Source organism: Tympanuchus pallidicinctus, unplaced genomic scaffold (assembly GCF_026119805.1).
Source record: "Tympanuchus pallidicinctus isolate F22 unplaced genomic scaffold, pur_lepc_1.0 scaffold1, whole genome shotgun sequence".
NCBI lineage: Eukaryota > Metazoa > Chordata > Aves > Galliformes > Phasianidae > Tympanuchus > Tympanuchus pallidicinctus.
Genome location: NW_026294618.1, coordinates 14,518,821 through 14,532,224, shown reverse-complemented (window position 1 = coordinate 14,532,224; position 13,404 = coordinate 14,518,821). Strand labels below are relative to the sequence as shown.

At 42.1% G+C, this 13,404-nt stretch overlaps 1 protein-coding gene across 2 annotated transcripts in view; it reads left to right on the top strand.

Annotated features, from left to right (window-relative positions):
* Positions 1-1,084: 1,084 nt before the first annotated feature.
* The window catches only part of TAF1B (TATA-box binding protein associated factor, RNA polymerase I subunit B), a 44,411-nt gene continuing 32,091 nt past the window's right edge, over positions 1,085-13,404 (top strand). The window contains exons 1-7 of one of the 2 annotated variants that reach the window (XM_052680916.1): positions 1,085-1,252; positions 1,907-2,005; positions 2,329-2,416; positions 4,204-4,301; positions 4,625-4,720; positions 5,147-5,279; positions 8,468-8,624. In XM_052680916.1, coding sequence (XP_052536876.1) covers positions 1,235-1,252; positions 1,907-2,005; positions 2,329-2,416; positions 4,204-4,301; positions 4,625-4,720; positions 5,147-5,279; positions 8,468-8,624 — 689 coding nt within the window. In that variant the 5' untranslated portion in view covers positions 1,085-1,234. The remainder of the gene's footprint in view (positions 1,253-1,906; positions 2,006-2,328; positions 2,417-4,203; positions 4,302-4,624; positions 4,721-5,146; positions 5,280-8,467; positions 8,625-13,404) is intronic. The other variant, XM_052680907.1, reaches the window with a different exon arrangement.

The window sequence follows — 13,404 nt, the reverse complement described above, 5'->3', positions numbered from 1 at the left end:
ATGTTCATCCCACACTGAAAAAAGATCACAGTTGGTATGAGTAATAACTTTTTTTCATGAACATAAACAGTTCCCCTCTAGCTCTGTACATATCCTCCAACATCAATGTAACCACAGCTGTCAAGGGAGCCTCACCTCTTTCCGTGTATATTTTAGCTTTAATTTTTTCCCATGCTTTCACTCAGTGGAATTTTTTTTTTTTTTTTTTAAAGGGGTCTAAACCTAAACCTGTTCTCCAATTTTGTGGGCAAATTCATTGCAATAACAGATCTCTGTGTTTAGACATCATTATTAGTATAGCAGAAATTAGAGACCTACATCAAGATCTGGAGGTTTGGTGTTTTGTTTTGTTGTTTTTGTTTTTTTTTTTTAACTGAAAGCGAATTTCAGATCATCGTTTCCCTCATTCAAGGATCCACAAGTGCTTTACGTAGTTAAATGAGTTTTGCTCTCCTTTTGCGACGGCAGCAATAGTCCCCCTCCAACATCTTTGGCAGGGTGTCAGGTGGGGCACTGGCATGGCCAGGGTGATCTGAGGATGCTCAGCAGAGAGGCATGGTGGTGGCGGGCCACACATTCCCCCTGGGACCATGTGCCTTCAGAGGTGAAGCCCCTTGGTGAAGCTCCTTGTGATCCATCAGGGGTGAAGCCTCCATGTGACTAACCTCTGTGATGCTCCTGCGTCCCCTCAGAGGTGAAACCTCATTGCTCCCATAGTGAAGCTCCCACGTCTCCCCAAAAATGAAACATCCACGCCTTCTTTGTGAAGTTCCCCATGTTTCCCCAGAAATTAGACTTGATATTAGGAAACATTTGTTCACAGAAAGAGCGGTGAGGCAGTGGCACAGGCTGCCCAGGGAGGTGGTGGAGTCACCATCCCTGGAGGCGCTCAAGGGATGTGGAGATGTGGCACTGAGAGACGCGGTCAGTGGGCACGGTGGGGATGGGTTGTGGTTGCACGAGACCATCTCAGTAGTCTCTACCAACGTGAGCGACTCTATGAAGCCCCCACGTCCACTCAGTGAAGAAGCCCCACGTGCCCTCCTCCCGCCTCCGTCCCGGCCCAGCGCTGACGGGCCGGGGAGGCCGCGTGCCCCGAGAGGCCGCCCGAGGCCGCCGGGCAAGGCCGGAACGCAAGCGCCGGGGCTGCCGTTTCCGGGCCGACCGACGGCGCGGGCGCTCGGCACGGCTGCGGCGGTGGGATCCCCGGAGCGGCCGCCCGGCGCTCAGCAGCATGGACGAGGAGGACGCGGTGCGGAGCGGGCGGCTCCGGGAGCGGCCGGTTTCGCCGAGCTGGAACGCGGCCGCGTGGGCGGCGCTGCCCCGCGGGGCGTTCGGTGGCCGCGGGCGGGGGGCGGGCTGCGGGCTGCGGGCTCCGGGCTCCGGCGCTGGGGCGGGAGAGGCCCCGGCGGCGTTCCCGGCTCGGTGTCGGGGTTGCGGCCCGGCCTGAGCGCGGAGCTGCCCGGCAGGCCCGGGGGCTGTAGAAGCGCTCCCCTTCCTGCTGCTTCTGTGTGTTTCCCTCTTCTCTCCTCCCCCCTCGGATTTCCCTGGGCACGGCTCTCCGTGCGTTTTGCAGGCTTCTTCCTCGTGTTTTGCGCCGTTCTGGAGATTCGTTCTTTCACCTCCAGGCCTCTGTTCCCCTTCCTATTTCTGATGGGTGGATTACTGGGGCACTGACTTAGTTACCAGCTTCCCGTTATACTGAAGTTCGCGTGCTGGCGCTTGCCAGCTTGCACGTTGTTGTCTGGGACGAGCTAACAGCAAGCACTGCCACTACCCGTTGTCTGCATCAACTCACCTCAGGGACATGCATTTGCTGTAGCTAATCCTGAAAGCTGTGCAGTAGCCTGGCTGGGGGTTATCTGCTGTACTTGAGCCTGTGAAACTGTTTGTTTTCTCCTTTCAGGGAGGTTTTGATGAGCGCTGCGCACAGTGTTCAGAAGTAAACTGGGGTCTCACTGATGGAGGCAGATTTTACTGCAGAACTTGCCACAATGTTATTGAGGTAAAAAGCGGAGCTGTTGGCCTTCAGATTGCTTTACTTTGATTATGCCTGGTTTTTAGGTTATAAAAATGCTATATGGCGTGACTTGGGTGTCCTAACACTACTGCCTGGATATTGCTGTGCTGCAGCACGGCACCGCTGTGACATGCTAACAAGTGACAGCTGTATGTCCAGGACTGTAATAACCAATTTTTGCTAATTCTGAATGAAATATTTGTCTGTTTTAAGAAAACAGAACAAGTAATTCCATTACGTTTTATTATGGGGCGATTGATGCAAATGAAGTCTGGCATTTTTCTTGCTAAGATGTTACTGTTTTGCAGAGAACTCGAGAAGTTGTAAGCACCGATGTTATCCCTAATGCAAGAATCCAGACAATCTCCAAAGGCTCTAGAAGTCAGAAAAAAACTGGTACGTACAGAAAACTGTGTTCTCCATGAGTGGATGCACTGATTCACGGAGCACATTGTCTTCAACTGTGGATGAAAGCAGATATCTAAAAAGGACCAAGAACAGGAATGTAATGCATCCCCAGACACTGCCAGAGCCTTAAGCAGCCCCAGCCTCAGTGAGTTCCAGAGGCACAGGTGGCTTCCATGAAGTTTGTGGATGTTGTGCATTAGGCTTGGTGTTTCTGCCGCTTGGATTTGTGCAGGCTGCTGCTCACTGAAGATGGTGCATAGTGTTCATCCAGATGTGGTTGTCTCTCTGTTCCTTCTTTGTGGTGACTGTCACAAAAGAGCAGTGTGTGTGTCTAAATGAAATGTCCCACTCTCAGAATGTGTGCCCAGCTTGCCCTGTGCGCACTTGACCCTGCAACCTACACAGAGATTTAAGTGGATGGGATTTTGTGCAGTTAGAGTAGCTAGTCTGAAGTAGCTTGGTAATACATATTTTATCCCAAGTCACTCTGCATTAATTTCATGATTCAAAAGAGCAGTAGCCATTATATATGTTGACATGCTATGCGTGTTATAGTGGAGTTGCTGCTGGAGCTGTGTGTGTGTACTCTCATGGCTGGAGAGTTGTTTTGCTGTTGTGGCCACTTTCAAAAAGCAAAAATGCATTACAGTGCTACATGAAGCACGGAGCTATCTTTGTCTCTGATAGGCTGACCTATCTTCACTGTACTGCAGTGGCAGGAGATGACTGCATTCCTTTGAAAAGAGCAATCGTGGGAAGTTGAAGGTAGGAGTGAAGAAGGGCCTTAACACCTCTACCTGCCTTTCTCCTGCATTGCTCCAAAAATCAGTGCTGAGACTTCGTGCCTTTTCCTTTTCATGTTGGGCTTGTCATCAGCAATCCCGCATGCTTCTTAGCTTCATACAGTTCCTTCTGCAAGTGCAGTTGCACGAGGCTATGACAGTTTATTTTCATACGTGTGTAGGGTTAAGCTGTATCTGTGGTTAACAGGTAAAGCCAGCATCCTTAATGCTGGGGATTAACTTGGGGCAGATAACTTTTAAGATGATGAGATGCAAGGTGTGATTGGAAGGAAAAATAATGAATAACAGCGATGGAGTGAACACAAAGAGAGTTGGGAGCTACAGAGACATTTTTTTTTAAGACCAAGAGCATGTGGAAAGGATTTGTAAATATGGAGAGGTATGGCGGAAAGTAAATGTAATGCTGAGGAAATAGTGAATAGATTAGAGCAGGCCTTAGGAAATTCATCATATGCTGAGGTATGATAAAAGCTCTGAATGTCTGAGAAACTTTCAGTTAAACATGTATAATTCCATGAGAGACACTGGTGAAGAACACAGTGATTTTTATATATATATATATATATATATATATATATTTTAATATCTGCCTGATGAAGTACTGCAATGCAATGTATTCCAGCTTTTCATGCTCAAGATAGGGAAGAAAAGACATCTCATTTTTTCAACAACAGGTCCTACTTTAAAACTGGTCACTAGGCAACTCTCTCCTCATTTACAAATGCTGTGTTAGAAATGATAGTGAAATATATTAGTATTTGGAAATGTGGTTAGAACATCACTTGTTCAGTAATATTTCTTCTTTCTGAAGCCTGTGAGTAAGTGGAAATTAATGGAATATTCAGTGTAATGGTCTTTGCTCTCGTATCTGAAGTTATTTCATAGAGATATGTCTCTGTCCTGGTGCAAGATAACAGAATATTAAGTGAAAATACCTTGCTTAAGGTTTAAAAAACGCTTTCTTTTTAATAGATGAAGGCTGGGAGTGGTATGTTTGTGAAGGCTTTCAGCTGGTACTAAAGCAACAAGCTGAAGCTTTGGAAGCATTAGGAGTGTGCCCACAAATGAAGGTATGTAGAGATCGGTTTGAATCCTACAAACTGTGAGTTGTGCACACTGTGAGTGTGCAGCAGGGGTGTTATTTAAGGATACTGTAATTTTTTGGGTAAATCAAGTCTCTCTCTTAAAAAAAATATATATATACTGAGTGCATGTAAACAAACTTAATTTTCCTCATAGTTATAAAACATGAATTAAAAACTGGAGGTAATGAAATCAGAGCTGGAATATTATTTAGGTTCCTGAGTTAGCAATTCTGTTAGGTTCTGTTTTCTCAGAACGTAACGTTCTCTCTCTAAACCTTGTACGAATTGCTTCCATTTGTATTTACCAGGATGAAATTCTGTGCAATTTTTGGAGGCGTTACCTTCAGAAGAGCCAACAGGCATACTGCAACAGACCAGCTGGTGAAACTATCAAGGCATTATCAGTAAGTGAAAAGCTCAGATCCTATGAGATGTTGGTTATCTTTCTTAAAGAGTAACAACAAAAAACTTTCTTTAAGCTGCATGCCTAACTTGCATTAATCTCACTTCAGTGAGAATGTCTTCTAAATGGAATACCACAGTCCCTGAAGTTGCCCAGCCTCCTGAAGTTACTTATTTCATTAAGCTTTGCTTCTATAAATTACCTCCTCTCTGGTCATTGTAGGCAATTGGGATGTAACAGAATCACAAAGAAATTTTTTTTTCAAGGTTTCTTTACATACTGGTGATTCATAGAGCAGGTAAAAATGTAAACAGCTTGGGTTTCAACTTCATGTACTAGATCTTCTATCTGTTATGCTTTATTTGGTTTATTCAGATTGAACAGTTACTAACAGTAGATAATACTATGTCATATTTACAAAAAACAGGTATGTGATAGCAGTACAGATATGGACAGTGAACCAGAGCAACCTAGCCTGCTTCATTTTTTATCTGTCTCTGAAAGTGACGGGGATCTACAGACAGATTGCAGCTTTGCCTCATCAGTTGGCAAGGTCTCAGGTAGGAGCAATGAAGTGAAGTATCTGGAAACCATTCGTGTAATGACTTGGGTGTATTTGTGTAGAATTAATTGGAAGGACTTTTTGATGTGTAGCTGGAAAGTGTAGAGTTTTCAATCCTATTTGCCACGGAGATATTTTATATTCTATCTGTAGCAGAAGACTTTTTTTTTTTTTCCCTCTAAAGTTGAATGTGATCTAGAAATGCAGAGGGAAGTTGTATTTTTTAGCCGTGTTGCCCCATGCATCCTGTCTGGAATGTAGAAAGAAAAAGCTATTTTATCTGCAAAGCTACATGTTCCTAACAAGTCCTGACTTCTATATTTAAAAAAGAGTTGATTCTCTTGTTTCCTTTATGTTCTTCACGTTATGTGTTGGTTTTTTTTTAATCTGTCCCATATGTATTTTTTTTTTTTTTTAACAGCGTTTTTGGTACTTCTGTATCCCTTTTCTTGCAGTATGTTTACTATCCTTATAGCCTTTTTCATCCAAAATCTTGTATCATTCTTTCAGCTTCTCCTTTCTGTTCACAAATGAGCTTGAAAACATTGACAGAATTCTAAACATTTTAATTAAAAAAAGAAAAGACTCCATAAAATTGGAGTCTTTGGTGTTAGTGGGCAAGTATAATCTCAGGCAGTGCTGTGATGTCTGATGATGGAAATACAACTCAAAGCATATTTGAACGTTTTTGCTTGCACTTTGAGTTTCTGATTGTTCTTTTAAGCTTGATTCTTTGTCTTTTCCCTCTTTGTCTGTTTCAGTGTTTACTGTTCCCACGTTAAAAGGTCCTCTTTATGTTCTACTTCTATTTTTCTACGATATTGTCCATCTACCATCCAAGTAATATAATTTTGTCCTTCTATATTTTTATTTCATACAATCCAGAAATGAAAACAGAATGAGAAACTTGAGCTACAGCAATTAGAAATATTAAGAAACTAAAACTCTCGAACAGGATTAGAAAGGGAGAAATAGGGCAAAAATAGCAACACAAACTTTTGAGAACATAATGCAAGCACTTTTCATTCTAATATACTAAAATGTTAAGATTTGCAGGTAAAAAGTCTCCGTGTGTTCATACACAGCAGATTCAGGGCATTTTACAAATACATTTTACAAATTCTTTCCTTAAGTAGGAAAGAACACAGTGAAAAAATTCTAGTGCAAATACTCAGTTGAATTCTTCCCTTTTAGATGTCTAAAGGAACTCCTTTCTTTTTTAGGAGTTGTGCCTCCTATATGTATCTAAAAGTCAGCATTAAGACAGGCCGTAATTTAATGTGTTCTCCTTGGTCTGTTGTTGTGGAGAACAGATTAACCTTTAAGTAGTCATACCTATTTCACTAAAAGCCTTTGAAGTAGATAAGAGCTCAGTGACAGTAAAAGCATATTTTGGAGCAATCATAGAAGCACAGCGATTATTTACTATATTGAAATTTGATACAAATAATACTAGATGTGTTCTAGTAGAGCGTAAATGGTGGTGAAGATTGATTCATTTCCTCCTAGTGCCATTTCTACCGAGTTGTTATTGCTACAGACTGGAAACCTCAACACTCTCCTAAGAGGCTGCTCCAGCATGCAATTGTTGTGGGGTTTTTTTTGTTTTATTATTTTTTGGTTATTTTTGTATGGGGATAATAGCAAATTCCACTGAGTGTAGTGCTGAGATATTGCTAGGGAAGCCTATTAAACTCTTAAATTATTAGATGTGTGTAATTGTATGTTGTCATGTCTTGCGTAAGCTACAAGAAATAAAAGGAAATTGTGTGCTATCATTAAAGCCACAAATATAATGAGGATTATTCTAAATTGAGTTGAATGTGAAATTAATAATGAAGCTTCAGTCGTGAAGCTGCCTAAGCACATGTATCCATGTAAAAGGTGAAACTGTTGACTAAAACTGAAGGCTGCCATTATTCCCCAGCACACCTATATGCAACAGTCGTCTCAGGATCCTCTCATCTAGTCTGTGTCCCCTGCGTGCCGTCTCCTCTTTTGAGGAGCCAGTAGGTGGCATCAAAGACTAATTCTGACCCAGAAACACCACACTTGCAGTTCTGCCTGCAGTGTGTCAGTGGGTGCCAGACCTCTGCCCGCTGCCACCTCACAGACCTGGGTTTCACCTACTGGCGTAACCACGGCGCTGCCCAGCTCCCCGCTCAGGCTGCTCGCTGTGACCCTGCAGCTCCCAGGTTGGGAGCTGTGTGTCAGTCTTCACGCTTTCTGCCCAGTCTGGGGAACTGTGGAGAAGGCACTACAGAGCCAGAGTTGATGTTTTGTGTTGGTGTGCTTTAGAAACAAAACATTTTCATTTATCCTGGCGTATTCATGATGTAGGGAAGAAGAACTTTTCAGTTTTTGTTCCTTCTTCCCTGAACTCCAAGGTTTCGCTGCTGAAAAGGTTCTTAATTCAAATTCTATCCCATAAATTAAGTTTCTCATTGCTGCTTCTCTCTGTTTGGTGATTCATCTCAGTGAGAGCATAGGAAGGTTTGGTTGTTTTGTGGTTCGTTTTGGTTTTCTTTAACCTTCTTTACCATTTGATACTTCTGTGTTCTCAAGTTCTTTTTTTTTTTTTTTTTTTTTTAATTGAATTTAAATGAAAAATATCCAACAACCTACTTTATGGCAGATGGATACACACCTTAACTTCAGTAAAGTCTCTGCAGTGTAGATTGTGTTCTTGTTAAAGCTCTGACACTGCAGAAGCTTAAAACTATGTTTTAATCCCCATCTCCAAGATGTTGGTTTAAGCACATAGAATTTTTCCCCATTTCTCCACTGCTTCCTTATCTGTCAAATGGAAAATAGTATTTCCATTAAATATAGCGTTAAACTCAGACTTCTGAAAAGCTGGGAAGTGTTGCTCCCACCAAAAGGTCCAGAGACCAAAAGGTTCTGTTTCTATGGGTTCCTGAATGAGGTCTCTTTTCATGTGATTCAATGTTTCAATTGAGATAGCTGTTCAGGGGACAGGTTATTATATAATGGCAAATGAATAAACTAGAGTGAAGCTGAAGTACCTTGACTATCAGACAACTGCAGAGTAATGATTTGGAAATGTTATTAGTTGCTGAACAAGAGTACTTGTATGTTCCTTTGTCTTGTTTTCTGTAGCCTATGGATTGTGTGTATGTTGTATCAATTACTTTTTTTCTCTTCTGTTTTTAACATAAACCAAAGAAAGCACCTCTGTATGCTCTGGGTCAGTAGATGGTAGCTTGTATGTAACGAAGAACCGAAAGGACAAATTGCGGATGTCAATGCCGATGACCCTTTCGTTTTGTTACATGGCATTACTCTGGCTGAAAGAACCAATGACGTTATCTGAGCTCTTAAGGTATGAATGGTCTCTGCTGAGATGGCTGTTGCTTTTGTAACTAATATATATATATTTTTAGTGGATCTTTACTGTTACCTTGTTATTAATTTGTTCAGTGAGTTACCTTATGCTTAATATCCATAACTATGCTCTGACACAAGAATTGGTGCAGCTGCTTCAGGAGAACATTTTCTTCCGTTGTTTGCACTGAAACTCAAAGACCTGCAAAGCAGAAGGTTTAGCAGCTGAAGAAGCTTTTAGTCCTTCTCCTTTGAAATTTCTTTAGATTCACTGGAGCAGTAGGCATGGTCGCATTTTTGCTATTTTTGCTGTTGTCAGCAAGCCAAAACTAAGTGAGTAAATGTTCCCTGGGACTTGCGTCAGTGTCATCATGCAAACAATGCCAGCAGTATACAGAGATCTGGAAGGTAACTAAGTAGCTTCACGTAATGGAGTAGGGCTCAGAAATTAATATAGTGAGTTCTTCTTTGTCTTTATAGCTTTGTATCTGTAATCATCAGAGTTCAGAATAAAGAGCTTTTAATACGGTAGATATAAAACAATGTAACAATATAGTTTGATGCTAAATATGGGGATTGTCAAGCTATTACTGACAATGTAGTTCTTTTATCTCCCCTATGATTTGGGTAGGAATATATTCCTTGTTTTCTTAAGGGATTAAGCTGTCAACTTTTTTCTGTTGTTAGCAATCAATATTTTAAATCAGACCAAAGCAGCTTACATTCAGAAATTCTTAGGGCTGCTCTGTAAAACCTTTTGTATGCTGATATTTTTTTTAACCATTGTTGAAATAGTGTCCATTTCTAGAAATATGGGGAAAATGTCTTTTTCTTCTTGCCAAAATGATCAGGTAATTGTAGGCGGGCAAATTGCAGATCAAATTGCACTTGGACAGAATAAGGAAAAACTGATTCAAGATTCAGTTGATAAGATAGGCTTCAGTTGGTGAATTTTCATTTTTTTTTCCAAGTATATAACCTGTGGACTAGAAGGCAAGGCAATACTTGTGATGGATCTAACTTGTATTGCTGCTGAAGGTTTAATGCAAGGTGAGTTTATCCCAGTCGCTGATGTACCTTTCTGGATGCCAAACCCCCTGCACTTGCTAGCTTTGTACAAGCTTTCTGAGAGCGATGGAAAGTGCTTTTGTGGCAAGAGAGGTTTGTATGTCTTGAACTAACTATAGCAATTAATACTGGGTACACTAAACTGGTTAAACTAATGTTTAATCCTTTGATTTAAGTTCAGGGGATGGCTGTTGCCTTCATCAATCACAATCACACAAACTGTTGCATGTTTGCATAACTGTATATGCTGTTGTGTAAAAGATGCTTCTGAAATGTTCAGGAACATGCCATGGCATTCAGAATTCAGAGTAAGTATCCCGCAGTACAGAAGTAAATACTGAGTAGGTTAATAAACAGCAGAAATCAAAACCAACTTTCAGTAAGAAGGCAAAAACAAAAAACTATGAAAGTCAGTTTAGGTCAGAATAGAATGCAGTAGTGAGATGGACTGTGTTGATTCCATATTAATGGTGTATTGTTGTGTTTGAGTCTTCATAATCTGGAGACTGCAAAAACGATCCAGGAAAATTCAGAACCTGGAGAGCATCCTTTGTCTTTGTAAAAAAATAAAAATCAGGTACCAAATACAGCAGAGAAAAGCATAATCAGAAACTAGTAACTGGAAACTGAATTAAGATGATTTGAAAGAATGTATCACTTAATTAGGGATGTTGTATGGGTTTAATAGACACTATATAAGGCCATGAATCCAGTGGGGGATCGGAATGATTCGGTGACTTTAAATGCACTGAACATAAGAAGTGAATTAAATGCAAAAAGTGATTGTTTAAAAGAATGCCGTTTGTATTGCAAAGTTTTACGATAGTTGTAGGAGACTGTAATTACATTATCATGTTCCCTCCCTACCCTTAAGTTCTTTGCCTTTCACAAGCTTGATGAAGAAGGGCAGAGAATTCTAAACTGCGTGAACTATCATCAAACTCTTGTTTTCTGACGGCTGAATATTTAAGCTCAAAATTCAGACAACGTTAACATTTTTGCATGTGTTGAGATACAGATCAAAATAGCGACAGAGCAGAGATGGAAACATGAAATATTCAGCGTTACCTTTAAAATCTTTGTAAGCAAATTGTGTTATTTAAACCACCTGAATTACAGTTGTGCTTCAAAGTTCTGCCTTGTTTTTTGTCCTCAGTTGGTTTTCTCCCTGCCTGCAGTCAGCTGACTCCCGCTCCTCCCTTGTGACACATGCTTAGGCACCACACTGCGGCAACCTGCCAAGTTTTAAAGGATTTACTACACCAAAAATACACTCCTCCTTGCTACTTGACACACTTAGCAGAAAAACACTACAATTACCTCCTCTGAAAGAGACGTTTTTGGTTTAAAAATAACATTTTAACAACCTTCTGCTCTAGTCTGCGTAATAGTAAATCCTTTTCCACTGTGAGTAATCTCACAAAGCTCTCTCTACATGCAGTGTATTCTGTAACTAATTAATAAAATGGGGATTTTGTGGAGGGAGAAGAAAATCGAGGTGCTAGGCTTCGAGAGGCTGACAACTACTGCTTCTCAAATGAGGTTATACCCGGCTACTCCGGCAAGACTGAACTTGTAATCAGTTTGTGGCATTGCTGTGTGGCTTTAGCAGATGCATCGTTTCCTTGTAGTATGCAGGATTTTCTTTGCACTTAGCCCTGACTAATGTATGCTGCTGCTGTAATTAAAAGCACATATGCTGTGTGCTGTATGGGCCATTCAGGCACTTCACTGATACAACTTTGTGTTGTGAGTGTTTTGATCACCCATCTGTTAAATGACAGGGCTGGAAGAAGAGCAGGCAGTTAAACTATTTTCAATTCCGTTCCAAATCCAGGCTTTTAGAGTAAGTGTTAAAATCCTGAATCATTGGCATGTTGCATTCATAGCAGAGTATTTATGCTGTTTCAGGGATTTTTGAAACATAGAAGCAGCTTTCCACCTGAGAGAAGAGCATGTTTTTTGCACGGAGACAGTAATTTCAGGCTAGGATAGGTGTCGTCATTGTTTTTTCAGCAGTTGCAATGCTTTGACGTGGTAAAGCCAAGTTAGTGAGAACTTTTAAGAGCAAAAAACAAAAAACACACAACCACCACTTTTGTAGGCGTTGTTTGTCTTTTGTGCATAGATACTGCTTGTTTTCTCTTGTGCTGGGCACTAGCATTCACCTAGCTGTTGATACATTAGCTGAAAGCAGATCAGAAAACTAAATTTGCAGAAGAAAGTTTCAGTGGGCGTTTTAGTGCAATGTAATTTGCTTTAACATGATCCCTTTCCACCTTGTGCTGGCAGTAATGTCAGCAGTCTGGAAATCTGTCTGTTTTAAGTCAAACCCTAGAAAACAAAAGACTGTTTTCAGTCTAATCCTCAGTAGAAGAGACACAAGTACTTTTGTCAGCAGGGAGGAGACAGGAGTGTGATGCAGAGGGCAGCGGGGAGGGTGGGATTTCCCATTTGGGAGGCAGCAAGCTGTTACGGGTGGTTTAGCTGCAATCGAGGCCACACCACACCCTGTGCCTTGATTGTTTGTCCTCCAGCTGGTGCTGTGCTTGCTCAGGAGTTGCTGCTCTCAGTTTCTTGGAGCCACCTTTCAGATCTGGCAGCTAATTTTGTGAGTGCTCCTTACCAGATGTCAGGCAGCACTTGCAATCAGCTGAGCCGCTTGTGTGCTTCCCTCTTCCTGGCACTGCTAAGCCAGTTGTGGCACTTGTGAGCAGCCTGTTAGCCTCTGATTGTTAGATGACAGCAGATAAACCCTTCTTTCCTTCTGACAGTAGGGTCACAGGGACGCTTTTGCTGCTTCTGTGAGTTAAATTTGTAGAAGAGAATGGTAAGCTCCAGGAGCACAGGAGGAGGGAAGTACAGCTAGTTGTGGTTTTGGTTGTTTCAGTCCATCTTGTCGAACCATTCCTCAGGCTGAAATTGTTCAGTTTATTGCAATTTGGTTGCACAGAGCTGCCGGGCAGCTGCTCAGCACATCGGGCAGGGTGGCAAGCACACAGCGGGTGCTGGGTCTGGCTGGTAACCTCAGCAAGCATGTGGGGCAGCACACATTGCCAGTTGCAGTAACTGGCTCTTACAACAGAATTTTAATCAGTTTTCCTACACGTACTCTGTAATACCCAGCAAGGGGTGATGAAGGTGCTGTAGTGGAAAAGAAGAGGTGGGTTTGTGCCCTGCCATGTATGAGGGGACAGGTGAGCGCTCTGTCAGGGAAGACATTCTTTGCCTTGGTCTTGTTTTGTTCTCCAGACACGATGTGAGTGGCAGTGACAGATGGCTGTGTGCTATGAGGAACTTGGTCAGCTGCTAGGAGGGGACCTCTGCAGTGATCAGGGCATGCAGGTCCTGTCCTCTGCTGGGAGCAGATGCAGAGCCTGGCTTTACCAATACTGTAGGAGTTTGTAGACCTTGCCAGTCTGTGTAGCAAGATCAGAGGGATGTTGTGCAGAAAGAAGGCACAGCTGGCACAGAGGAGAAAATTGTTTTCAGATCTGATACCATTTGAAGGACGGTCTGATCTGTTTGAAGTGTTAACTTAATCCGGTCTAAATTATTACTCAAATTCTGAAGAAAAGCAGTCCAGGAAGGCAGTTCTGAGCCCTATGAAAGGCTGTCAGTGGGCTTTAATCTGGAACGAGAGCAGTACCCGTTCTGTCATGAAGATCCAGGCTTGTTCAGTGCTTGCTTTGCCTGTTGTGGGCATCAGT